General features: G+C 53.6%; 1 protein-coding gene across 5 annotated transcripts; it reads right to left on the bottom strand.

The window, feature by feature from the left end:
- Positions 1–327: 327 nt before the first annotated feature.
- On the bottom strand, positions 328–27,149 carry SEPTIN3 (septin 3). Of its 5 annotated transcripts, none has more exons than XM_039236939.1 (13): positions 27,083–27,149; positions 22,497–23,823; positions 15,652–15,843; positions 11,982–12,110; positions 11,477–11,558; positions 10,284–10,421; positions 8,552–8,669; positions 7,578–7,673; positions 5,888–5,984; positions 4,175–4,226; positions 3,790–3,883; positions 2,074–2,119; positions 328–1,660 (listed from the first exon to the last, which is right to left on the bottom strand). In XM_039236939.1, exons 2-13 carry the CDS (start codon positions 23,809–23,811, stop codon positions 1,599–1,601), a joined length of 2,421 nt encoding a protein of 806 aa, XP_039092870.1. In that variant the 5' UTR covers positions 23,812–23,823; positions 27,083–27,149; the 3' UTR covers positions 328–1,598. The 5 variants fall into 5 exon arrangements, with proteins under 5 accessions (XP_039092870.1, XP_039092862.1, XP_039092876.1 ...); XM_039236931.1 differs by having other exon boundaries at positions 5,888–5,987; positions 27,083–27,148; XM_039236945.1 differs by lacking the exon at positions 2,074–2,119 and having other exon boundaries at positions 5,888–5,987; positions 27,083–27,147.
- Positions 27,150–27,484: the final 335 nt, after the last annotated feature.

The raw sequence follows: 27,484 nt of genomic DNA, 5'->3' as shown, positions 1-27,484 counted from the left end.
TGATCTTGCAGTTTGTGAGATTAAGCCCCACATTGGGCTCCACGCGGAATGTGCTGAGCCTGTTTGGGATTCTCTCTCTCTCCCTCTCTTTCAGTCCATCCCCTGCTCTCTCTCGAAATAAACATTAAACGCACACATGGAAGAATGACCCAAGTCTGTCCTCAAGCCAACTGAAGACAAACTGGACTCACAAAACGTTTTCCATCTATAATTTCTGTGGCTACTTCTTACCAAGATGATCCCTGTCTCACTCTCCACCCGTGGGTGAGATGATTTAATGGCTAATTTGGCCAAGGAGTGAGCACAAATGAGACACAGGCCAGGCAGTTATTGTTCAAACAGCAATGTTTAGTTGTACAACACAAAGTCTAGCAACATTTACACAACCAGTTTGAGTGTCTGTTGGCTTATTTTCAATTGGGGGAATTTAACCATAATGTCGCCAAAAGGCTGGCTGGGACTGGTAACATTTAAGGAATGGGTCGTTCTTGCATCCCCTAGGCTTGGGCCTTTTGCTCCATCAGGACTTAGTTGTAGATGAATGGCCCACAGGTCACCAGCCTTTGAGAAAGTAGTGTCCAGGTGGAGATGGTAGGGGTGGGTGGCCGGGGGGAGGGAGATCCCATAAAGACACAGTATGTGGGGCAGTGGCGGCCAACATTCGCAAACATTCATGCATCTGATGGGGGGCTTTGCCCCCCAGTGGGCATTTTCCACTAGCCTACAGTGACCAACTGTGGCCAGGCTAATTCATTACTCACATTAACAGGGTGGAGGCGGGGGTAGGAGTAGTCAGGGTAGATGGGAAAGAGATTCCTCTTATTGCTAGGTGGACAGAAGGGTGCTTTTTTTTTTTCCCCTCCCTAGAATTCCCATCCCATGGGGTTCTGGAGTTTTGTGTCTGTTAAGTTCTTTTTAAGTTTGAGGATAAGGAAGTCAATTCCAGAAAAGTCTCTTCAGGAAAACTACTCTTCCTAAGTGGCTGTGTTATGGGGGTAAGGGTGTGTGTGTGTGTGCCTGAAACTGCACTCTGGGCCAGCCACAAGTGGTGATTTTTTTTAAGCGACCCTAGCCCTTGCTCCCCCACATCTATAGTGACCCATCATTATAAATAAGCGTTAAGCAATGAAGGAGACACCCTTGCCCCACACTGGGGCTCACACAGCTGACGTCAACAAACCTGACAAGCAGAAAAGTCGCTTCCTTGACCCTTGAAGGAAGCCAAGAGGAGCTCATGCAGATGAATGGGCAGGGAGCAAAGCCATTGCCCTTGGAGATGGCTGCAAGTAGCTGGTACGGGTTTGCAAGGGCAGAAGGAGCTCCTGATGAGTTCTTTCACCCTACGGATGGGCTGGGACCGGACGATGGAGGAGGGCAGTGCTGGCGAGAGCTCCATTCCACTGGGAGGAGAGGGGTGGTTTGGACAAACGGAGGAAGCAACTGCCCTAAAGAGGCAGCTTGGCCCCTCCAACCTGCTGAGAGCTGAGGGGGGGCTGTGGTGGTGGGCTGGGCAAGCATGGCACTAAAAAGGCCACGGCCCTGCAGCAATAACAGCTGGGAGGGATGGAGGGAGAAGCAGCACTTGAAATGGCCTTCATTCAGCAGTGGGGCAGGGGGTGGCCGGCACGGGTGGAAGGACAGTGCCCAGGAGGCCTTCTCCCTGCGGGGGGGGGGGGGGTTGAGAACGGTTGAGGGTGTGGAGACCAGCAGCTGGCAGTAGACACATGAGACAACTTCTCCAGGGAGGCCAAGATCATGGCTTAGGGGCGCCAAGTATCATTCTCTACTCAACCTCTCCAGCACCCACCACCCCCGCCAGACCTCTCCCTGCTAATCCTAGGTGGCCAGTCCCACGTCTGCCTTCGCGACTGCCCCCTGTATACACCAGGGATCCCCCTTCAGTTGACATGGGGCAACCTGTGGGCTTTAACCCTGTTGCTGTACTATGCTGACAGGTGCTTACCCTGGAATAATTTTGTGGGTGGGGGAGGATGCATATGGGATTGATTGGTAAAGAGCCTCCAAGAAAGATCGAGACCATAGGTCTTAGGTCACTGGTTTGGGGTCACCCACCTCTTTCTCCTGGTCCACCGAATCTTGGTCTGTGTTTTCCTAGCACCTGAGTGACAAGAGACTATAAATGCTGGGATTTGTAGTGGACCAGTAAACACCTAGGGCTGGACCAGGAGATGGGACAGGAGGCTGTGTGAGGTTATTGTAAACTCAGTTGGTGTTTTCCCTTACCTAAGGCTACATTGTCTCCCCAGCCCCAAGTTTCAGCCACCTTCGAGACTAAACGAGAAAGAGTAAACAGGGGAAATATATGCATTGATAAATACAGGACTGAGGGGAAGGCCAGAAAAGGCTAACTGTCTGTGGGTATGGTTAGGAATGTCTCCAGGGGTCAGGAAGGGGAATCAGGGAAAAGCAGACAGACCGACAGACATGCACAGTGAGAGAGAACAGAAGAGAAGTCAAGAAGGAGTCAAGCATATATGGGAAGTGAGCGGTAGAGAAGCCAGCTTTAAGGAGGAAGAATCCTGATGGAGGAAAGTGAGGCATCGTTTAAAATTGGTCTCTGAAGCCAAACCACTGAGAAAGGCAAAGATTATGTATTGCTCTTAAAACTTGTTGAGACTCAATTCTTCTAGAACTTAATGCCTAAGGAAAGGTGGTGTCACTTGACCAACGTATGTGCTTCTTGAGCCAGATACTGGGAACTGTGTACCTCGTTCTGTTTCCTCCTCTGCCTGGGCCCACACACATTCATTGTGCGCGGCAGAAACTTTCTTTCCCACTCCTCCCTGTGGATCTGATTTCTCTCGTAATCTCGCTTTGTACCATCACGTGCCTTGCCTGTGATTTTATTTCACGGTGGCCTAAAGTCATTTTTGGAAGTAGATTGGGCATAGATCCTAAATATAGAAATGTAGCTAAAGTGGATTAGACTCAAAGCAAGTGAAAGAAGTCAGAGAGGGGCAGGATGAAGGAATGAGGGCAGGGGGAGACGGGGAGAAAGTGGGAACAGAGGTGAGTGAGGCGAGGCGCGTATGCAAAGCAGCAGTCTGCAACCACAACAGACAGTAACAGGTGGTGGGCTTTGGACAGACCGAAGGGTAGAGCTCTCTTCTCCGCTTCTGGGCACTAAATCTTTCTGCAGGAAGCCCGCTCCTGTCTACCCTGCTCTACCTTGACCTTCCCTCTCCTAGACAGTCCTAGGCTTACCCTAAACTGCCACCCCCACCCCCCACCCACGCCAGGTCCAGCTCCAAAGCTGTCCTCAGAGAGTCTCTGCGGTCCCAGTTTGTGGGCGGGTTCAGAGATAAGAAAGAGTTACCTGTGGCTCACCTGCTCCCCATCATTTTTAAATGAAACCTCCCCTAGACCTCTTGAGTGAGGCACACAGCTTTGTTCTGGGACACAAGGAAAGGAGACAGATAATGGACAGCCATGGAGGAACCAAACTTACAAGGGACTTTCCAGGGAGGGCAGTGAAAATACCTCACCCCTGCACATGTATACGCGCACACACACACATAAATACAGTCTCTCTCTCCCTCTCATACACACACACACACACGCATGCGCGCGCGCGCGCACACACACACACACACACACACACACTGTAGACAAACTCCACAAACACCAGACAGGCCTGGGGGACAGAGTAGAAAGGAAGAAAGTGGTTGGTAGTATTGGGATGTGTGTGGGGAAGTGGGTATGTGTGATGATATAGAGAAAGGGTCGTCATGGGTTACTGTCGTGGCTTTCCTCTGTGTCCACGCTCACCGGAGGGAGGCCTCCGTTGTCATTGAGCCGCTTGGCCCTGTAGGTCTCATAGTGGATGTTGTGTGTCACTTCCTTGAGGTCCTGGAGGTGGGTCCTGAAGGACAAAGGGTGAGAAGGGAGAGGGATGTGATTAAGGGTTGGAAGAGGAAGAGACTGACCCACGTCTGAGGTTAACACATCACTTCCAAGGTCTGGTCCCGTGACTGAGACCCATGCCAGAGAGCTAACGACACTTCTTCAGCCCCTTCTGCTTTATGACCAGAGCTGCAATGGGGGCAGAGAGCTCTGTCAGAAAGACCTGGAGACTGAGGAAGTAGGTCTGAACAGATGGCCTCCTGACCCCAAATAAATAAACCTGCCATCTGAGGGCAGGGGTGCATCTCACCTGATGACAAAGTCTCGAAGCAGGGCGAACTCACAGTGGTTGAGGTTTTCCACTGTGAACAAAACAAAACAGGTGGTCATTTCACTGTTTCAGTGTAGCCACACCCAGCAGATGAATTTCTGGTCAGGTCGTGGAGGCATTTAGGAGGGAGCCACAGGACAGGTACTCTGTTGGAAGCCTTCCAGGGGCTTGCTCATCCTGGCACTTCTGTGCGTGGGATTTTATGCATTGAGCAAACTTTTTAAAAAATTTTTTCTAAGTAGGCTTCATGCCCAGCATGGAGCCCAATGTGGGGCTTGAACTCACGACCCTGAGATCAAAACCCAAGCTGAAATCAAGAGTCAGACGCTTAACCCATTGAGCCACCTAGGTGCCCCTAAACAAATATTTATTGAGCAGCTACACTGGCATGATGCTATTCTATACTCTGTGAAATAACAACTAATAGGGACAATTGTATTTCCCATTTTATAGGAAAGGAAATTAATACACAGGGCCTCTAAAAATCTGCCCAAGACCCAAGACCCAATTCCTATCCTCAAGGAGCTTAGAATCTGATTGGAAGACAGTAACACACACAGCAAATAACTATTAAGCCATCTTAAAAAGGTCATGCACTACATGATGAATCTAATTCAATACAGATTGAGTGGACCTACTATGTGCAAATCACTTGCCAAGGTCTATGAGAGCAGAAGGAAATTACGACATGAACCCTCTTGTCCCACAATCTGATGGACAAGACAGACATTCTCATAAAAGATTCCAATTCAAGGCAGTGAGAAAATGATATTTTTAAAAAAATCCCAACACGGGGCTATAAGCAAATGAGAGACAATGTGGTACAATGAGATGAACTTGGTTTGGAAGCTGACATCAATTCAGTTGTGTAATTGAAATCTGGGTCTGAAGTCCCAGTTTCACCACGAACAAGTCATGTGATCTTGGCCAAGACCCTTAAACCTGTCTGAGACTCAAAGCCCTCAGGGGCTCATGTTCTGAGAACAGTCACGTCTACCCTGCTCCCTGCAGAAGTTTATCACATTGAGAGAGATCACTGAGGGGCGCCTGGGTGGCTCAGTCGGTTCAGCATCCGACTTCGGCTCAGGTCATGATCTCATGGTTCGTGGATTCGAGCCCCGCATTGGGTTCTGTGCTGACAGCCAGCTCAGAGCCTGGAGCCTGTTTCAGATTCTGTATCTCCCTCTCTCTCTGACCCTCCCCTGCTCACTCTGTCTCTCTCTCTCAGAAATAAATAAAACATTTTAAAAAGTTAAAAAAAAGAAAGAAATCATTGAAGCAATTCTTTGAAAACTCTCAGAATCGCTATTGACCTTCTAGAGCTCCCATCCATTCATAACAAAATGAAAACGGCCACATTCGAACCACTGTTCAACAGTCAGTAGGCTCATGTCCCCTTTCACGTGAAAACCTTTCTCTGGTTTTCTCAGTGCTCATTAATCTCTCCCATGTTCTCAACTCTTTGACACACGAGTCAAAGTCAGTGCCTCCTAATTAAGCGCTAACTCGGCCTTTTATCACTTCCTGCTTCTGAAATTCATCTTCTCAATTAGACGGTAAGCTCCTTACGGCAGGGTGTGGCTGGCATTCAGTTTATATCTTACGTGCCAGGACAGTGCCCTGAACTATAGATGCTTAACAAATAAGTGTAACAGACCAGCAGCCAGTTTTTCAAGAAATGCACTGAATTACCTTCGATGATCCCCCAGGGAGTTTTTCTGCCGAGGACCCGCTTGCCATTCACTTGGTACTCCTTGTCGCTACCCACCACAGCGAAAGGCATGCTCTCCTGCTGACAAACCACACACACGTGCATGTCAGTCTCCTGTACCGTCAGGGCCTCCAGGGACAGGATGGCATACGGTCCTGGGCCTCCAGCGTTGAACTGCGCATTTCTGATGTTCATTCAGTGACCCCACTGATGGCAAGGGGCAAGGGCAAGGCTCTTGTCTCCTGAAAAGAAGTCTGAAGTCCTGGGTGGGAACCCCTGCCTGGCTGGTTCACCTTAATAAGTCGGCCTTCCTTCAACAGGAGAACACTTTGTACTTTTTATTGCTTTAATGCGTTTGCTTTGGTTTGGAACAACTCTGTGGGCTAAGCTAGGATAGAAAGACCTCTCTTGAGTGATACCCACCCATCTGACCACCACATAACTGATGCTTTACACTACCTCGCATGAAACTTACTGGCAGAGGCCCACGTCCGCCGACCTCTCAGAGCTCCAAGACCACTGTCTGATGTTCGTGGGCTCCTCTGCTCCCCCAGATGGGCTGGACGTTCACCAAGGGACAGCCTTTTGTTCCCAAATCTGTTTGCCTGCTGTGTACTTGCTATTGGATAAATTAACTATTATGGAAGCTGAGGACGTATGACTGTGGAGAGTTGTTTCTCTGAAACTTGCGTGTTTCAGAAACACCTGATAAAGGTCAGCTGCGCTTGAGACTGGACTTATTCTCAAAAAGAGAAGCCTTGTCTCCATATGAAAAGAATGTTTAATAAATGGGATTTATTTTCACTTAATCATTTAGTGAATTATTTCCTTAAAAACATTGAAGATTTGTATGCAGCGGTTTTTAAACGATTTCTTCACTTTGATGGACTTTTCCAATGATTAACTGCCTGTCTCAACGACATCAGATAAGGGGCTTCTGATACATTATCCACACTTAACACAGGAGGAGACTCCAGACCGAAGCAAGTAAATGACGTGTCTCAGGTCACAGTGGTTCGTAGAAAAGCCCAGACGAGAACTCAGGATTGTGATGTAAGATCCCAGAATTGTAGAAATTTCAAATTGGAAGGGATAGTGGAAATCACATGAAGCCTTAAGATGGCCAGGAGACACCCCACGGATTGCTGAGAAGACAGTGCTCTGTACATGTCTCACTGTGGCAGAACAGCTCTGTTTTTGTGATTTATATACAGAAGGTCTATCTGATGTTTAATTTTTTAAAAGGGTTCCTCTAAGGGAAAGAAAGCCTCTAAGCCACTCACATAGCCCAACCTCTGTGCCATAGAGAGGGGACACTGAGGCAGAGCTCTGACTAGAGCATAGATACCTAGGACCCCAGCCTGATGCTCTTCCTGCCCATGCCCTTCCATCAACCACACCCCAGTTTTCCCTGGCCCTGTGGGAGAAGAAGCAGCTTTTGGGTGGCCTGGGGACAGACGTGAACTTTGGCTTTCTGGGTGCACAGTTCACAGTCCCAGGAAGGGCCCCGGTCCTCATCCTCTCCCATGTCACTTCTAGTCTGGGTCAGGAGAGGTGGAACAGAAAGTATGAAAGGGGAAAGGCAGGTGGAAAGACAGGAGGGGTCCACGATCCACATCCCACTGGTAACAAGGGGAGCATTGTGTGATGAACAGAGCCCCGGGCACCCACCCGGATCTTGTCATTCTCCGTCTTGTCCTCCAAATCCTCATCAAATTCCTTCTGTGGATAGAACTCAATGCCATTTACTTCAAGCTCCTTTCGAACCTAAGGGCAAGGAAGAGAAGCAAGGTAGCCAAGTCGAGGGGGAGGATACGCACACACAAGTGCGTGCGTGTGTGTGTGTGTGTGTGTGTGTGTGTGTGTGTGTGTGTGTGAAGTAAGAGGGGTGAATACAGCCTTTGATAATCTAGTCATCTCTGAACTCCGAGGCCCTGAGCAGCAGGAAGATCCTAATAAATGCGAACCCGAGTCATACAGCCTCTACAGCCCACGCTGAGCTGGGGGAGAGTCTGGGGGTGTAGCTTGCTCATTGCAGGGTCCATAAGATTAGGATTTAGACAAGCCGAGTACAGATTCCACATGGGCAGTGCTCATGCTGCTACGTGTCATGTTCCTGTTTGCAGGGAAGAGAGGTGAGGCTCCCCACCCGAAGCCTGTAGGTCTGCCCTCTCCCAAAGCTCGACTTATGTCGCACCTCCTCCAGGAAGTCACCTAGGACCTCTTCAGCGGTCTACCCGATTGTAAGCTTCTTGAAGGGAGTAATGTCTTTATACTTCACCCGCATGCCCCCACCTCCATCCCCATGCATCCAGCACAGGGAGGAGCTTATAGTAAACACCGAGGGAAGTCAATTAATTAGTCCAGCCCTTCAAGCAAGCTAACGTTGAGGAGTGGTTTCTCATATGTACGGTGACTTATGTATTCAGCGGTGTCTGCCAGTAAGTTTGGTGGCTGGGAAGAAAGCAGCCTGAGGCTGTGAACTTGTCTTTGTCCACAGACACCATCAGCCCAGCTTCTTTAATGGCTAAGTAGGATCTGGGGGGGATGTGGGGGGCGTATATAATACTCAAGGATAGGACATGGCTTGGACCAGAGGAAGGAAGGAGGGGAGCAGACAGGAAAAGGAGGAGGGGCCTTCTCACCCTTTGCTTGAATTCAGACTTCTCCTCCAGGGTCATGGTGTCAGCCTTAGCAATGACAGGGATGATGTTCACAACTTTGCTGAGGTGTTTCATGAACTCCAGATCGAGAGGTCGCAAGCTGGGGCCCAGAGAAGGTGGGGTGTCAGAGCCACCTTGCCCTCCCCCATTCAGCCACGGCCACCACTCCAGGGCCGCCCTGGGGCAGAGGGACTGGGCCGGGAACCTGGCTGAGGCCAAGGGGCTTCTCCATCTCCTGACAGCCTGCCGAACAGGCTCCAAGTCTCTGCCCCCACTTGGACCACCATCTCCCTTTCTCTTCAAATCCCGCGCCTCCAGCAGCCCTACTCACACTGCTCCTTCAAAACAGCTTTCCTGGCATGGGGATCCTTTTCCTCCTGGGAACAGCATGGACTGTCGTCTCTGCCTATGTGTCCTTGGGTCATGGTTACTTGCCTATCTTATTCTGCTAATGGGACAGCACTTTTTTTTTCTTTTTTAAGTAATCTTCATGCCCACAGGAGCTTGGGTGGCTCAGTTGGTTAAGCATCCAACTTCGGTCAGGTCATGATCTCACGGCGCATGAGTTCGAGCCACGTGTCGGGCTCTGTGCTGACAGCTCAGAGCCTGGAGCCTGCTTTATTTTCTATGTGTTCCTCTCTCTCTCTGCCCTTCTTCGTCACACAATCTGTGTGTGTCTCTCTCTCAAAAATAAATAAACATTAAAAGTTTTTAGGGAAAAAAAGTAATCTCCATGCCCAGTGTGGGGCTGGAACTCACAGTCCTGAGGTCAACACCCTCCACCCAGGGCTCCAGGTGCCCCCAGGACAGCACCCTTTGATGGGCCTTCTCCCAGCCTGCACTCAGCCCCTTAGGGGCCCGGCTGGGGGCCTTGGCCCTCCCCATCTGAGGGCCCAGCTCCCTCAAGGCTCTGGCGCCCCAGTCTGGCTCTGGTTCACATTCGGGGAGACTTACTAAGTCAGGCTATCTGCCTGCTTGCTCTGACCTTGGATCCACATTTCAGGGAAGGATAAAGCAAACCTTTTTATTGAGTCCCTGGGCCCCACCCTCAAACACCTGCTGAGTACCTGCTTCCTCCAAACTGGGGGGTCTGCTTGCCCGTGTCATCCTCTGAAGAACTGAACTCTGGCCCAGCCGACGGGCTCAGCACTAAGCTATGGAAGGCCTGCCTGCGTGCGCACTTCGATCTCTCTATCCCAGGCCCCTACTCCCTATCATGCAGTCCCATCTGCCACTCACAACCGGACTTCCCAGCATGCTCTGCTTGTTGCCAGCCTTCATCCCTAGACACGCTGGCTGGCCACCCAGCCTACAGTGAGGTCCCATACGTACCCCAAACACCCTCCCTAATTCAATAACCCTGCCCACCCCCATTTTACTCTTCTTGTTGCCCATCCCCGACCCCACCCCGAGCCTTGTGCAAAGCAGAGATCTGCTGAATAAGCGAGGAGCCCTCTGTGCTCACATATCAGCTCCTGTCTGCTGGCCCAGTTGGGCTAGAACACCAGTGCGCAGCATGGGGGGCTGATGTTGGTCAGCTTTACCCTCCTGGTAAGAAAGTCAGCCTTTCTTTGGGCAAGTCTGGGGGATCACAGGGCCATGAATACATTGGGGCTCATCCGGGGCCCCAGCTGCATCCAGGGATTCGTTATCCCCTATCGAATGACGCAAACTGGAGCTAGGTGTGGCCACAGGGGGCGGGACTGGTACATACGAGTGTCCTGTGGGGGAGATGAAGTAGAGGCAGCAGTGGACACGGGTGTCGGGGATGCGTTTCTTCCTGGCAATGTTGACCTCCTCCTTCAGGAACTTCTCATACTGTTCATTGATGTACTTCTCGATGGGCTCCCAGCTGGGGCATGGGAAGAAAGCAGATGGATGTCCCAGAGAAACAGGACCTGGGGGCTCACCTTAGGCATGGTCAGGCGGCAGGGCCCTCACATCCCTCTCGCTTCTACCTCCCCCGGTGGGGCTGGGGTAGGTTGACCACTCTCCCTCAGACCTCCATGGATGGCTTTCCTCATCAGCAAGGCTAGAACTCCCGTGGGGACCCACTCCTCTGACTGGGCCAGAGGACCCTGCACAACCCCACCCCACTCCAGAAAGCAACGCCCACTTTCCCCACATCCATTCCTTATTAGCTGGGAGGCTCTGAGGAAGGTCTCTACCCCTCCCTGAGGCTGTTTTTTCACAAGCAAAATGGGAGTACCCACGGCTGCCTAGCAGAGGTTTGGTACTTAATGTAGCAATGGCATACCGAAAGTACTCAACACAGCAACAAGTCATTATCTTGACTGTCGCCGATGCAATGATCACCCTTCTCCTTCAAGGAGCATTCAAATAACCAGAGAAGAGGCCAACCGGTTACTTTTCCAAGATGGTTCTAAGTTGTGTTGGCCAACCCCAGCTCCCTCACAGAGGAGCAATGGCCTCCATCCCTATCTGGGGGCAAACTTGTGCCTGGAACTTTCCATCTACATTCTGCACGGCATATGCTACCCCTCCTGGGCTGCATGCTCACTGCAGCTTTGCTCGGTGAATTCCCAGAGGCTCTCTCCTCGTGGAAATCACCCGCCCTCCTCTCTTCTTCCTGGGCTAAGATGTTGCCCACAGGCCAAGCTCTGCCACAGCCTTCAGATCAGCGTATCACAGCTCCCCTTGCTCTGTCCACCCTGCCCTTCGGCCACCTGTAGGTAATCCCACAGCCAAAATCCCTTCTGCACTGGCCCCCACCCAGGCCTCTTCCCTCGCCTCTTTATAAAGCCCCTCTGCCATCCGTTAGTAAGTCTTCCCACTTAGTCCCTTGGCATGAAGGGTGCAGAAGGCTCTCGATGTGAACGAATCTGCACCGTGTTCAGCGTCTTCCTTGCAGTCTTTAAGGCAGAAATCTCACAGGCAGACATATACCAGTTTTCATTGTTGATCTGGTCTCCAAAGCCCGGGGTGTCAATGACCGTCAGCTTCATTTTGACCCCGCCTTCCTCTATCACTGGGGGGTGAACAGAGAAGGCACCAGGGAGGTCACTCTTCCAGCTGATGCCACGTACCCTGCGGCCTACTAGTCAGGAAGACCCAGGCTCCTTCCTACCTTCCTTCCTCAAGACCAATTACTGGAAAAGTCGAGTTCAGGGTCTTCCCACCTCAATACTTCCGTTCATGCCGTTCCCCGCACCTGCCGGGCCCTCCAAGCTTCTTTCCGCTTGTCTAAATCCCACCCTCGCTTTATCATCCAGCCCAAGCCCCACTTCTCGGCTTTTTAATCCCCCCTCCCTTTTCTAGCCAAGGAGCTGGCTCCACAGACTTCCGGCCTCTGTTCTCTTCTGTCCTGAAACTGCCTTTCAGCTGCCCATCTCTCCCTCTCTGACACAGACCCTTCTGAACAGCGGCCACCGGGGTCCTGCCCGCTCCTCACCGTGTCCAATAGCTTTGATCTCCACAGTCTTGGGAATCTTCTCCTCTCGGTTCCAGCTGGAGGCCTTGCGGCTCACCTGGGATTTGAAGAGCGTGTTGACCAGCGTTGACTTGCCCAGTCCGCTCTGACCTGCCACAAGACAGGAGGAGGGTGACACGGTGGGGAAGAGCCGTGTCCACCCCCGAGCCGGCCATCTCTCCCACGAGCCTACCGAATTCTCCGCCCCCAGTTTGTCACACACTGGGGACAAAGGGCTGAGTGGAGGGCAGGCGGGTGGAACAGTTCCCTGGCACCGGAGAGGGACTGGGGGCAATGCCAGTTGGAGTCCACATTCTTTCCTCCTTTCCAGAGCTCCAGGACCCCCGGGAAAGGGGAAACCCTCTGTATTTGTCTAGTGGAGCGTTTTGTCGTGTGTCTGCCCCACTTAAGTTTTTAGTCTTTAATAATCTAAATGTAACGGCAGAACTCCTTTGCCCTCTGATACTGCCTCAGTGCATACGCACTTCCACATCTGTTAGCAAAATTTGCCTTTGAATCCCACAGCCCTGTGAATCCCATGGCAGAGCTCTCTTTATCCCCGGCTAAAGTGCTCCTAGTGAGATTAACCCCCACCAAATAAAATGTCTGCAAGGTAGGGCGCCTGGGTGGCTCAGTCAGGTAAGCGTCCAACTTCAGCTCAGGTCATGATCTCACAGTTCGTGAGTTCGAGCCCTGCGTCGGGCTCTGTGCTGACAGCTCAGAGCCTGGAGCCTGCTTCGGATTCTGTGTCTCCGTCTCTCTCTGTCCCTCCTCCCCCACTCGCACTCTGTGTGTCTCTGTCTCAAAAATAAATTAACATTAAAAATTAAAATTTAAAAAAGTCACATGTTCTACTGACCGAGCCAGTCGGGTGCCCCATTTTGGCCTGTTTTACACACATAGTGCTATAGCAGATTTTATTCCAAGGAGGAGTTCTGCATCTCAAGGGCGTTTGAAAACCACTGGCCCAAGCCGTGCTCCTCAAACTTTTACATGCACAAGGATCACACAAGCAGGCCCTGCGACTACAGAATGACGTCGGCATCACCTGGACATCATAGGAAATGCAGGGTCCCAGGCCCCACCCCAGTCCTATGATCTGCACTTTGACAGGACCTCCAGATGAATCATGTGCACAAGAAAGTCAGAAGTGCTGGCCTGGGGGTGCCTCGGTGGCTCATCCGGTTAAATGTCCAACTCTTGATTTCAGCTCAGGTCATGATCTCAAGATTTGTGGGTTCAAGCCCTGCGTTGGGATCTGCACTGACAGCTCAGAACCTGCTTGGGATTCTCTCTCCCTCTCTTCCCCTCCCCCACGCACACTCATGCACATGCTCTCTTCCTCAAAACAAACACATACATTTTTTTAATTTAAAAAAGAAGTGCTGGTCTAGGACATTCCTGTGGTATACTGAAGAAAGGACCAGGCTGGGGGGCAAGAGCCTAAGGCTCCAGACCCAACTGTGCTGTTCCCCCAAACACCTTGGACTGGCCACATTTGCTCCCCTAGTTTGTTTTACCGACGACATGGTGCCAAGGGGGAGCTAATGAGACCAGGGGTAGCAAATGAGCTGCATTTCTCAATACAACTGCTCAATCAGTAGTAGCCACCTAGACCAATATGTTAGAAGGACTGCCCGTGGGTTCAGCTCACTCCTGAACGTGAGCCATGACCGATCAGCAATGTCTCTCCCCATAGCCGATGGAGAAGTAGCCCATGTGGCCTTCTTTCTCATTCCTGGTCTGGATGTTTCTGAGGTCTCTTGCTCACTAAGTACTCTTGAGTGCCAAGTGATACGCCAGAATTGGAGGTAGAGAGGTGAACAAGACATCCTTACCCTTAAGAAGCCATTTAGTGTGAGGAAGACCAAAACATAAGGAGGCAGTTACGGTACGTCTCAATAATTGCTATGAAAGAGATAGCCCCGGGGCATTAAACCAGCAAACTGGAGGGAATGTAATCCAGTTTTGCTGGAATGGGGAGGACTTTTAGGAAGAAGCAACAATGAAACTGAAACCTGCAGAGTAACTTTGAAAGACCTATGAGAAGCTAGAAGGGAGTTCTAAACAGAAGGAATGGCATAGTCAAAGGCTCAGAGGCAGGGAAGTCTTGCTCAGAGCACAGTGAATCCAGGAAAACATTCCTCACAAGCGAGGAGTAGAATGCCATGCCGGAAGTGGTAAGAGGTGAGTGGCGAGGTAGCACCAGGCCAGGCTAGGAGTTTAAGCCCTTAAATCTACTGAAGGGTTTTAAGTAGGCTGGGCGACCTAAGGAGTTTTGCAGGCTGGAAATATTATTCAGTCACTGGTGGATAATGGACTAAAGCAGAAGGCAGACAGAGGACCAGGGGGGTCAATGCCCCTCAAAGTGTGGCCCCTCAAAGTGTGGCCGAGGTCCATGAATCATTTGCTACCCATTCTTGAGATAAGAAATTTGCACCAGAAAGTACATTGACCATAACACTAAGCACACTGTTTAGTTCAGTTGATGGGGCATTTAAAAACTTTTTTTTAACATTTATTTTTGGGAGACAGGAAGAGACAGAGCATGAGCAGGAGAGGGTCAGAGAGAATCCGAAACAGGCTCCAGGCTCTGAGCTGTCAACACAGAGCCCCATGTGGGACTTGAACGCACGAACCATGAGATCACGACCTGAGTGGAAGTCAGACACTTAACTAACTTGGCCACCCAGGTGCCCCTCAGGAGATGGTTTTTTTTTTTTTATATATAGCAAGACTTGTCAGATGATTTAAACTCCAGCCAGCACCTTATCTTTGAGCAGCACTGGGTCAGGTGGCTGTGGCAATCCAGGTGAAGACCTAGCTCAGCTGAGAGTGGTCACAGTGGGGGTGGAAAGAGGTGGACAGACTTAAGGCAGATTTACAAGGTAAAACTGACAGGTCTTGATGACTGATTGCACTGGGGGAGAAAGGAGAAAGGAAGATGATGCCCAGGTCCCTGTTTCAGCAACTGAGTGACTGTCCTACTGATATCAGGCAAAAGTCCCTTCCTGCTCTTACATTCTGTGACCCAGTGACCCTACTTAGTGATCGATCAATGTCCTGGAAATTCCCTTTAAGCTTTAAAGCACGACAAAAGAGCAGAAATAAGACCACCATCGGGGTGCCCGAGTGGCTCAGTCAGTTGAGTGTCTGACTTTGGTTCAGGTCATGATCTCATGGTTCATGAGTTCGAGCCCTACATGGGGCTCGCTGCTGTCAGCATAGAGCCTGCTTTGGATCCTCTCTCCCTGTGCCTCCCCTGCTCATACTTGCTCTCTCTCACTCTCTCAAAATTAAACATTTTTTAAAAAAAGAATAAGACCTCCCTCTCTCTGACACCAGTGAGAAAGGACACTGACGATTTCCCCACACCACACGCCTGAAAACACGCTGAGCATGCGTAAGAGGCTGCCTGTGTCCGCCCACTCATAATGGGGCCCGGCCGACAATACCCCGAAGTTCCCACCCCTGGATCAGTTAGTCTTGAGGCGAGAAGAGGGTGAGGCTTCTGTGACCAGCATAGTGAAATCTTTCCTCCCAGAAAGAGCTCATCCTAGGGAAGCCGGGCAGAGGCCAATCCTTGGGAAAGACACAGGACCCTCAGTGCTGCCCGCCACCATGGCCTCCAGTGACCCACGGCCTTTCATACCGACCACCATGATGTTGAAGTCGAAGCCAGTCTTCATGGTCTTCTTGCGCATCTGCTCGATGATGGTGTCGATGCCGATGTAGCCCAGCAGGTTTGAGTTGATGCTAACGGGCTTCATGGGCACTGCCGGCTTAGGCCTGGGCTCAGGCACCAGCTCTGACATGGCTGCGTCCGTCCTGGCCTCTGGGAGCCCTGCAAAGCCAAGGTGGGAGAGGTGGGCCGGAGGAAAACAGAAGCTGCACAGAAGCTACAGTAGTAGTCTCTTGATACAGAATTACAAAGCGTTGGGACTGGAAGGGAGCTCATGTGTCATCCACCATGGGCCCCTCATTTCCCGGAGAGACCTAGGCTGAGGGAGAAAGGCCTTCCCTCAGACACAGAGCAAGTCAGGTACCAGACTGGGATCAGTGCCCAGCCTCTCCAGCTGCTGGGGCACTTCCTTGTGCCCTCACTGCTCCAAAGCATGTCTGTCTACTCCCAGGGCTTCTCTACCTTGGCCCTGTTGACATTTGTGGCTGGATAATTATTGCAGAGGGCTGTCCTGGGCACTGTAGGATGTTTGGTGGCATCCCTGACCTCAGTTGTGACAACCAAAAATATCTCTGGACAGTGCCACATGTCCCCTGGGGGTAGCACAACCCTCGTGGTGAACCACCGATCTAAAAGATATTTGGGGTTCTTCTGACCTGACTCTTGCCTCCTCAGATAAAGTGTTAAGACCTTTTAGGATACTGAACCTAACATGTATTAACTGTCTGTCACTGACCTCAGGTGCTTTGTCTTTTAGAAGCAAATAGGGTTACCCCTTCCCACCGCAGGAGCACCACCCCTGCCCCCAGCCTCCGTGTCCCCTCTGTTCCATGAGCACCACTGCAAAGTAGGGGCGTCTGTGCCCTGCGGGGTCCCAGACACCACCCTAGCCATAGTTTTAAATCTGTGGAAGGAATAAGTCTCCCCTTTCAACCAGTGGGAAGAGTAGGAGACGCAGCCAGGTTGGAGCGGTCACTTGCCTAATATGACGCAGTGTGTTCATGGGACGGTGGGTAGCAAAAAAAAGGGGAAGCTGAGAACACAGCCCTTCTCTAGGGGAGAAAGACCAACATCCCTCTGAGGCTGGCAGATCACAGGTACGTTCACACGTAAGAGAAATCTGTGCATTTCCTCGTGGGACCAATGCCTACCAGGGTAGGTAGGTTCCATATAGTATAGAGCAACTCCGTTTTCCCATCCATAAAATGGGGGTGTGTGGTGCGGTGGAACGAGCCTGGAGCTCCTACTTGCCACGCGTGTGGACTTGGGCAAATCATGTCCCCCCTGTGAGCCTGCTTCCTCATCTAGAGACTGGACAGGATCATCATGAAGGCTGTGGTGAGCATCACAGGAGCCATGATGCCGAAGCCCCCCAGCACTGCACCTCTCACTCCCAGACTCCCTTGCCCCTGCCCGTTTCAAGTTCACGAGCTTGTGGGGAGGGCATGTGAAGCGGGGCCTGTGAAAGCAGTGCTAATTACACAGCATAGCTATTGGCCTCCACACTCCCTCAAGGACCTCTTCCGGCTTTGCCCTTCTGGAATCCTGTGCCTCCTGCAGTTCTCAGGCTCACAGGGAGAACCGATGGAGCAGCAGATGGGCAAGAGGGGGAGGGAGGGGACAGGAGTGCCTCCCTCCCCCACCCCCAGACTCAGCCAGGAGTCTGTTCTTGTACCCCCGCCACCTGGCCCTTCCACCAGCCCTGGCAAGACTCTCTCTCCCAATGGGAAACTGTTCTTTCCTTGTCACTCCCAGGCACGGCCAAATCTGACAAAAGCCTGGGGACCTCCCCAGGGCCTGGCGTGGCTCCCTCCTACTTCCTAGGAAGCTGTTGCCAGCCAGGCGGCTCCAGGCAGCAGCAAGATGGGTTCAGCCCTGCAGCAGCTGACTCTCACAGCCTGGCCTGCGCCTCCCTGGCTGCACGTGGCTCCCAGACCCCACGGGGCACACCTGCACTGGAGGCCATGCCCCATTTTCCCTGCCCAGCTGCTCCCACGGCTGGCCCAGACCACTCCCCTCCTGCCTCTACAGCTAAGCCCCTGTGCTCTCACAACCTGTGTTGTGACATAGATCCATCCGTGGGCAGCTGGGGGTGGGGGTGGGTCTTACCCTATTCTACAGACTTGCAAAGCGAGTCTTGTATTTCTTCATGGGAGATTTTGTTAGTATCCTTATAAAGTGCGGTGCATGCCCTTAACTAGGGCCTGCTCGGCTCTGGTCCATCCATGGTAGCGTCCTTAAAGAGCATTCCCAAAATGCTCCCCCTGGTTGCAAGAAGGGGCCGCCCAGCAGATTTCCAGGCAACTTCTAGGACCAGCGAGCACCTCCTAGCCCCCATGCGCACACCGTACGGAGCACCCAATGGCAAGTTAGCTCTCCCAACCACATGCCAGTTACATGCCAGCCACACGCTAACGACAGCCCATCGGCCACAAGTACTGCAAACGGGCGGCGGGTCACTCTGTCACGACCTTTGCTGGACGACCCGTGCCCACCCCAGCCCGTGGCTGACTCCTCCTCCTTCTTCACCATCCCACTCGATGGCTACCTCTAGGAAACCTCTGCTCTCCCACCTGAGACGGGTGCCCCCGTTCTGTGCTTCCTCAGCCCCCTGAATACCTTGTACTCCTCACATTGTTCTCCCCCTCCATCCCTTCCAGGACATTCATATGCTGCCAAACGGGAGCCCACTCCAGCCAACCCTAGACTTAATACCAAAGAGGCTTCTGGATCCCCACGAAGGGCCTTGCCCCTGAGGGTCCACCGTCTGCTGAGGGGACCTGACAACTTTCAGGGAACAGGAAAGCACTGCTCTGGAGTTGAATTCTATAGCTCCGTCCTCTGCGTGGACAGGTCCCTTGGTCCTTCCATACCAACCCCAGATGGGCAGCTGACCTAGGCTTGACTCCCACCTGGATGACCCCTGTGAGCCTCAGTTTTCTCCTCAGGAAAATGGCCACAGTACCTACCTTGCTGGGTTGCTGTGAGCGTTATACAAAAGCATGGACATAAATTACCTGGCACTGAATACAGGCTAGTTCCCACCCTTCTTCAGGGAAGAGGCCATGTCCCTTTGATCTCTGTGCTCCATTGAAACTAGCATAACACAGGCACTCAGCAGTGAATGAATGAATGAATGAATGAGTGAATGAGTGAATGCTTCACAGGGAGGCACATGTCATTTCAGAACCATCACCTTTCTTCTCCCTCACATGCTGTTCCCTTTGCAGAGCAGCTGACCCCCACCCAGCAAATGGCTCCTGGGTCGCCACAGTCAAAGGGGTAGACTCGGCTAAGAGAGGTCCTCTCCCTCCCCTGCAACAAGGATGGGAAGAGCTCAGGGTGAAGGTGTCAGGATGTAGTTCAAGTGCCATCCTGCCTAGATGGTCCCTGGGGTCCTCCTAAGCTCCCAGCTCTCCAGAGGAGTCAGCACCTGCCCCCACCCCACGCCCCCGCCCCAGCCAGGAGCCACCTGCCCCATCAATGCTCTAGCGAGAGGTGTAGTCCACCTGACTCAGCTTTGAGTCCCCCACAGAAACAGCACCCTCCTCTCCAATGCCAAGCAAGGACCCTGGTGCTTTTTTTTACAGACAAACGAATGGCTTTGTCTTTGTCTGGCCCAGGGACCCCACCCCTCTGTAGGGAAGGTGGCAACAGCGGGAGGGAATCTTTCCAGAATAGTACCTGCCTGTTTGGGGGTGGGGGGTGTTGAAGGGTCCCTCCCTCCCTTCCCGAACTGGAATCTCCCCCTGCTCCCAGCCCTGGCAGCCTTCAAGACCCCACCCACACGGGCAGAGGCAATTCCAGACCACCCCAGCTCCAGCCCCGCTCTCAGAAAACGAATCACAGGAGATATCTTAGTCCTTTCCCATTCACAGTTGCAAAGGGCCCTGGGACACCCCCTTCCCCCATCCCAGGGAGGCCAGTGAGTTCCCTTGGAGACCACCAGCTGCCTCAGTCCCTGCGCCTGTCTCAGTGTGCGCCTGTGTGTGGGGGAAGGGTCTATGTGTCAGCGTACAGGTCTCTTAGCCGGCTGTAGGTGGCCCTGATAACCTGTGTGCCGTGTGCATGTGTGTGCGTGTCGCGGTGTGCTCCGGCGTGGGGCTTGTGCCTCTGGGTCCCTGCTTGTGCGTCCGTGGGTCTCTCTCTCTCCCCGCGATCCCCTGGGTGCATTTCTCCGGCACGTATATCTTGGGGTGTGTGCCACCGTGTGTGCATATGTCACCGTGCGTGGGCTCCCGGCGCATCCACCCTCCCTCTGGCAGCACCTCCGGCCGGGCTTTCCGGGGCCGCAGCCTCGTCCCAGCGGGCGCCGGTGGCCCGGCCGGCCGCCCTACCTTTGGACATGAATCCTCCTTTGTCTCCGTTCCTCCCGGGAGATGCTCAGGGCGCGGGGCTGCAAGGCTGAGCGGGGCGCGGGCTCCTCCTGGGCAGGGCGGCCCCCGCAGCCGGGCCTCGCCCCTCCGCGCTCTCCGCCCACCCGCCCGGCCCGCTGCCCGGCCGCGCCGTCCCTGCGCCCCGCGCCGCCGCGCCCGCCCCGGACCTCGCTTCGGCTCGCTCGGCGCCGCGCTGCCCCTGCCCGCGCACACAGATGCCGCCGCCGCCGCCGCCGCCGCCGCTGCCACCCGCACCACGTGACCCGCGCGCCTGCCGGCCCCGCCGAGGGCCCCTCCCCCTCCCGCCGAGCCCGCGCCCGCACCCGCTCCCAGCCAGCCCGCACGCGGGAGCGGGTCCCGGGTTCCCGCTGCGGGCGGCGCGGGGGCGGGGGCGGGGGCGGGGGGGAGGGGAGGATGGCGCGCGGGGCGCTGCGCCTGCACCTCGGGATGCCTGGCTCCGGGAAGTGCCCGCATCCCGGTCCCGATCCCCGCCCCATCCCGCTGCCGGCCCCTTACCCGCCAGGCTGGGGCGGGGCGGGGGCGCCGGGGACCGGTGGCAGCAGCGAGCCGCGACGCGCGCGCGCGAGTCACGCGGTTAGTGGGGATGTTGTGCGGGCTCAGCGCGCTTCTGCCCAGGCGCGGGCGCCTGCGGAGCCCTGAGTCAGGGGCCCGGGTTCCAGGCCCGGCTTGGGGACGGTGAGCCCTATGACCTTGAGCTGCTTAGGAACTTTCCTGAGCCTCCATTTATCCATCAGAACAAATTTTCATGCATTCAGTCACCATTAATGGACAGAGCATTGCCAGGCCCTGGGGGGCACAGGGATGAAGATGACCATTCTAGTTCTAGCGGGGGTGACAGGAAAGCTGGACTGTCCTAATGGAGGGGGCAGGGGCACACATAGGGTACTCTGGTGGGCATCCCGGGGAGAGAGGGATTTTGGAAGAGTTCATGGGGAAGCTGGGGGCCAAGACAGAAGGGCAGATGGTGGTGGGAGGGAAGGGAAGGGCATTCTGTGGATAGGGGCAGCAGAGGTGACCAGACACAGAGGCGTGAGCAGCATGGTGCCAGTGGACAACACCACTCCTGATGCAGCCAAAGCAGAGAAAATTCCAGATACAAATATAGAGCTAGAGGCTGGAGAAGTCCGAAGCCTTGGAAGCCAGGCTAAGGAGCTGGACTTTTGAGGGAAGCCAGTGAAAGTGCTGCCATCAAATATGTGAGTCCCTGTGGCAGTTGCATGGAGGACTGAGAGCCCTGGGGGAGTTGGGGGGGGGGGCGGAGCTGTGGCATCACAGGGTCAGAGAGAGGGTTGGAGAGGAGGGAGTAAGCAGCCAAGTACTGAGGACATAGATCAACAGACTTGGAAGTAGACTGGTGGGGTGAAGGAGAGGAAGAAACCCAGGTTTCTGGTGTGGCCGTGCCTGTAGCTGAGAGAGCGAAATCAGGGAGTGGAGATTGTTCAGGAAGAAAGGGGTTGTCAGGGTTGAGGGGCCCAGCAGGCTGCATTTCAGGAGAGCTGAGGTTGCAGAAGGAGTGAAGACCAGAGCCTGGGGGAACTCCCCCAGACTGAGAGTATGGGGTAAGATAAGGAGGGTCTGACTTCCCAGGGGCCCAGTTAAGGCATGGGATGGATGGGCTGCTTTCCAAGCTCCAGAATCTGAGCCCGTGCAATGTTGGGAATGTTGGGACAGAGCAAAGAAGAATTCCAGGATCTGGGACCCCACTAGCTCACTGCCACCACCCACCCGCATGACTTCAGGCATGTCACATCCTCTCTGAGACCAAATGAACCTCTAGCCCTTGTGTTGGCCTGCTTAAAGCTCTACGCAGGACTTCCATACATACAAGTCTCCAACTTCCTTTATGGACTAAATGGCTAGGGGTAGGGGATCAAGGAAGAGCATGCCAGGTGAGGCACCTTTCAAGCAACAGATAGCTTCCGAAAAGGCTGAATGTGCACGAGTTAGAAGGTCTCAGGTGAAGTCACTACTCACATCTAGAGGAGCACTGTAGAGATGGCTGTTGGACAAATCACCACTTATCTACAAGCCGGTACCTGTATTTTCATGCAAGCGGTTTGCTTTTAAAGCTGGACTCACCTGTAGATGCCCTGATTACTCCAGCTCTTCAGGGAACAAAGAAACAACCATGGAAGATACTAAGAGAAGGAATCCGCATAATTGCTCCTCCACAAGTTACCCCTGTAAACTTTCCTTCTGGTGACTTTGCTCCACCTCACCTCTGATTGGCAGGTTGGGACCCAGCTCAGGGTGCACCCCCTGTGTTCTGCCCACCGGTCTCATTCCCCTTGCCCCCAGCACATTCACCTCTGACCTTATGGTCCCACCTCCCTTTCCTGACCTGTCCATCTCTAGGCCAATACATCCTGGCCCCCTACAGCAGCCCACCACATCCCCAGCCAAGCTCTTCGCATTTACCTTCGGTTTCTCTGGCTAGGTCCCGCACGATGGGCTCTGCGGTCCCGTCTGTCACAGCATCCGCAGTAGCATGGTCCAGAGCTGGCTCTGTGCTTGGCATCAGTGGGTAGGTGGCTGATGTGGTCAGGCTAATGACTCTGTCCAGTGTGGTCTCCCCCATGGCTGTGCCCAGCTTGCTTGTGTCCAAAGGAAAAGCATCCGTAGTTATGTCTAGCTTGGCTGTATTTGCTCTAGCCAAGGCCATGGCTGCATCTGTCCTGGCGGTGCCCAGCTTGACTGTGCCTGGTGCCACCAATTCCATAGCTGTACCCCTTGTGGTTATAGCTGATGGGGCTGTGCCCGCTGTAGCTATGGCTTTGCCCAGTTTCTCTGGGTCTGGAGTTACAAAATCCATGACCATGGCCAAGTTGCTTGTGCCTTCTGTACCAAAGTCCATGGCTGTGCCCGGCTTGGTGTCCAGAGCAGGGGATTCTGTGCCTGTATCCAGTGCGGGTATGCGTGACGTGGCCGGATTGATAGTCAGGTTAGGTCTGTTGGTGGCCATTGTGGCTACATGTCTGGCTGTGCCTGGCCTGGTTGTGTCCAGAGGAGCCAAATCCATGGCTGTCGCAGGAGTTGTGGTGGAGGCGGCCCTTTGGAGATGCAGCCGGGGTCTCGGGATACCCCTGAACCGGGGCTTGCCTCTTCCTGGAGAAGTTCTGGCAGTCATGTGGGCAGTCGCTGGGACAGGGTGTTTCTGACCTATTGAGCCTGGCCCTGCAGGGCCTGGTGTTTTCTGGACTAACCGGGATTGAAATGGCAGGGCCAGGTAGGAGCTCACCAGAGGCTTCTCCACTGTGGGCATCCTGCTGGGTTTGGCCAATCCTGGGTTCCCTGGGCCCTCAGAGTGGACTCTGCCCACTGGCACTAGGGAAATAGATCGTGAGCCTGGGGGGGGCAGCCTCCCTCCTCCGTGGGTGGCAGCCTCCCTGCCCGAGGTGGGCAGCTCTCCCCAGTGAGAAGACGGGGGGCGCACCGGCCATGCCTGGCTGTTCTGACGGAGTGTTAAGGAGATGGAGCTGAGCTTCCGGGGCGTGGTCTCCAGCGGGGGCACACTCTGGGCCCTGGCCCCAAGGCTGGGTCGGTTGGGAGCCTGTGGGATGTGGCTTTGAGGGAAGGCATCCAGACGGATGGTTTTCCTGAGGACAGGGATGAGGGGTGACACCCCTCCAGGGAGCTTTGAGGAGCGGGCAGGGCGCCCCAGCAGGTGGCTGCGGGAGACAGAGGTTCCAGGGCTGGGGGCTCCATGCTGCTGCAGCTCAAAGTTGTGATCCATCCAGGTCTCCCCCTGAGCCAATCAACAGAGAGAAGAGGCCAAGCAGGGGTGAGGTGCTCAGCGTGCATGGCTTTGATTCCTAGTTAATAGAGAGCACAAAAGCTTCTTTGCTAAGTAGCAAATTAATTTTCAGTTGTCGGTGTTTGCCAGGGTCTTATGAAACAAGACACTATTTTAAAATGTAAAATATTTAAGTTATGGGAAAGGTTATAGAGTAATTGTTAAAACACGATTATCATTTTAATATTATACAGCCACTAAGGTATAAAATCGTTTTAAAAATCATTCACTTTATAATGGAAAAAAAATTGGCAAATAGATATGTATGTATATAAAGCTTAATTCTAAATATAATTTTTAACAGAAATATATTACAAGAAATATATTTATAAGAAAACTTGTGGGGCACCTGGGTGGCTCAGTAGATCAAGCGTCCGACTTCAGCTCAGGTCGCAATCTCACGGTTTGTGAGTTCGAGCCCCGCATCGGGCTCTGTGCTCACAGCTCAGACCCTGGAGCCTGCTTCAGATTCTGTATTTCCATCTCTCTGCCCCTTCCCTTGCTCATGCTCTGTCTCTCAAAAGTAAACATTTTAAAAAAAGAAAACTTGTAATATATCAAGGTATAAAATTATGGGATCCTCAGTGGCTTGGGTTTTATATTAGTTATCAAAAACACAAATATCTAAAGGTTAAAAAAAATTACTCCCAGTCTCGGGGCCTTGGTCCGAAGGGGCCTTGTTCAGGGGCCCTGAAAGAGGGCAGTGGTTATTGGGAGCCTGTCTACCTGTCTTTTTTAGCAGGGGCCAGAATGCTCTGGGTTCCCTCCCATGACAGCCAAAATAGGAGTCCAGGCATCCAGGTGGGAGGCGGAGGGATGACCCATTTGGCCTGGGGACTGGGTCTGCCTCTGGGGGGCTTCCGTCCAGAGCCAGGAAAGAGCCCCTGGCTGCTGGATCCTGAATTAGCCAGAGCTGCAGAGGAACATGGGGAAGGTGCAGCTGGGGAGGTGCAGTAGCAAGTGCCCTCAGGAGGAGGCTTGTCCAGTGAACAAGCCGCAGCCCCTGCCCCTGGGGAACCTACCATCCCCAGTGGTACCAGGCTGTGGAGCAGGCAGGACTAAGCTGGAGGTGAGCGATGGGTGAAGTATTAGCTCAGTGATGGGCCTCAGAGGAGGCAGGTTGGACCAGGGGCTGGGGTAGTTCACACCAAAGACCCCGAGGTGAGGGTGTGGCATCCTCCTGAAAATCCACTGCGGGTCTCCTTGGCTGTAAGGGGTGGGACGCTGCGGGGGGATAGAAGGCCACAGGTGCAGTGAAGACCAAGCCAGGCCAACAGCGATGCTCAGCCCTGGATGATGACCTTGTCAGATCTGCTGGCGGGAACAGTATGACAGAGGGATCAGAGGGGACCAGAAGTGGAGGCAAGAAGAATGGCAGGGACACCGTTGAAACTCTGTGTGTGGGGGCGGGGCTGGAGAAAGCTTCCCAGCACAGGGATGGAAGCGACAAACCACCTGGAGGTGGGGAGAGGTGGAGGTCAAGGCTCTGCAGGTAGTCTGTGTGGATGAGCCACTCCCCCAGGTGGGCTCCAAGGCCCCCAGATGGCCAGCTGGTGCATACTCTGGGCTCCATCCAACTTATCCGTTGGGACAAAGTTGTTTCTGTTGCTTTCTTTTTTTTTTTTTTATGTTTTATATATTTTTGAGAGCAAGAGAGACAGAGCGTGAACTGGGGAAGGGCAGAGAAAGAGGGAGACACAGACTCCAAAACAGGCTCCAGGCTCTGAGCTGTCAGCACAGACCTGACGCAGGGCTTGAACTCACAGACCGCGAGATCATGACCTGAGCCGAAGCTTAAGAGACACCCAGGCGCCCTTCTATTGCTTTCAGCACAGCAGGAGGGGGGCTAGCAGGAGGGGTTCTCAGGAGATGGCCCGGACCCTAACACCAGGTCCCTAAGGTCTGGAGCAAGGGGTCTCTCATCCCTCACAGTGACGTCCCCCCAGCCCCTCTCCAGCCACATATTTGTACCCAAGACTGTGCCAGCCTCCATCACCCCCACTGAGCACGTCCCTCAGGCCTGCTCTCCTGCCCTTTTCCACAACCACACGTACCTGGACACGAGCACATTCACCCTGCACTTAACCCCAAACATCTACCCTCTGTGTGCACGCCCACGCAGAGAGAGCAGAGGCCTGTGGATCGGATTTCTGGGGCCCATTTGTTCCAACGTCACCGGATCCCCACCCCTCACTGAGTCTACGCTCCTGCCATCTGTCCCTTGGTCCTATCCCACCCACTCCCCCAAACACACACACGCACATAAATACCCACCTACCTTGATCAGAGGACAAGCAAAGCCCAGTGCTCCTCAGTCTGGGAAGCTGAGGCTGGAGAAGCCTCTCACCTCCCCTGCGCCCAGACTCTGGCCACTGTGACCAGCTCAGGGCCTTCTTCCCCCTCGTGAGCCTCCACTCAGCCCCCAGGTCATAGTCCCCAGGCCTAGGGTCCAGCCCTCTCCTGACCTGTCCCATCAGCTACATCCCCAGCTGGGTCGGGCTCTGGGGCAGGGAGGGGCTGGCTACGCAGCAGTGGGCGGCAGTGAATGGCCGCTCTGAGCCTCTGGAATCCCGAAGGGCCATGGGAGGCTCCTAATGACCAGGCTGGGCTGCCCTGGACTCAAGGCCTCCTGGGAGGGGGAGGGGGGGTGTCCCGCTGCCCGGCCTCCCCAAATCTCCCAAAGGCTACCTCCCACAGCCTCTGACTCCCGAGAGAAGTCTCTAGTAAGAACAAGGACACTCCAAATACAGCCACGCTCTAGTGGCCCTGGCACCATCCTTACTCCGGATTCCCCTCCGCGTTGCCGCCGCATCCTGTCCGGTTCTGTGACCCGCAAGCCATCTTGCCCACCCACCTGAGCTCTTTTCTGGGGCAAGCTGGAGTTCCTGGAAGCTAAAGCAGGGGCTGTCTGCTTTAACACCAGTCCCCAGAGCCCCTCCTCACTCCCACCGGACCCTGTACTGAAGATGTGCAGCCCTGGACCTGAGGAGACCTACCCTGTGGGCTGGGTGGCGCTCTCATCGGCCTCTATCCTCGCAAGAGTAATAGTAATGACAGTGCTAATAATAGCTGCTATTTACTGAACACTTACTATAGGCCAGCACTACCAGGACTGGGGAGGAGCTCACAGTCTGCTCGGGAAGATGGGGATGTAAACAGGTCCTTACGGTAACACAGCAGTGATGGTGGATGACATCTTTCCAGCGCTCACCCTGAGCCAGGAATTAGGCTAAGCGTTCTTCTGGCATCTCCTGTAATCTCCGCCTCGTCACCTGCTTTTTGCTGATGAGCACGCCACAGCCCACACAGCGCTGTGAGGTCAGGTCGATTTTCTTGTGTATTGCTCTCCTTAGTCAGTGAGCTTCTGGAGCCGTGCTGGCCAATAGAACATTCTACGATAATGGAAATGTTCTATATCTGCACTATCCAAAGCGGTAACCACTAGACACTGGTGGCTATTCAGCACTTAAAATGTGGCTACAGCGACCAAGGACCTGAATTGTTTAATTTATTTCAATTTTAATTTGTGTTGTCATATTGGACAGTTCTGAGGGGCCTGAATTCTCTTTTCTCTGGGTTCTAGGGGCTGGCAAGAGTCAGCCTCATAAGTTTC

The sequence above is a fragment of the Hyaena hyaena genome, unplaced genomic scaffold (genome assembly GCF_003009895.1).
Source record: "Hyaena hyaena isolate Hyena2069 unplaced genomic scaffold, ASM300989v1 scaffold_4, whole genome shotgun sequence".
Lineage (NCBI taxonomy): Eukaryota > Metazoa > Chordata > Mammalia > Carnivora > Hyaenidae > Hyaena > Hyaena hyaena.
The sequence above is the reverse complement of the archived record's forward strand: the minus strand, read 5'-3'. Positions and strand labels throughout refer to the sequence as shown.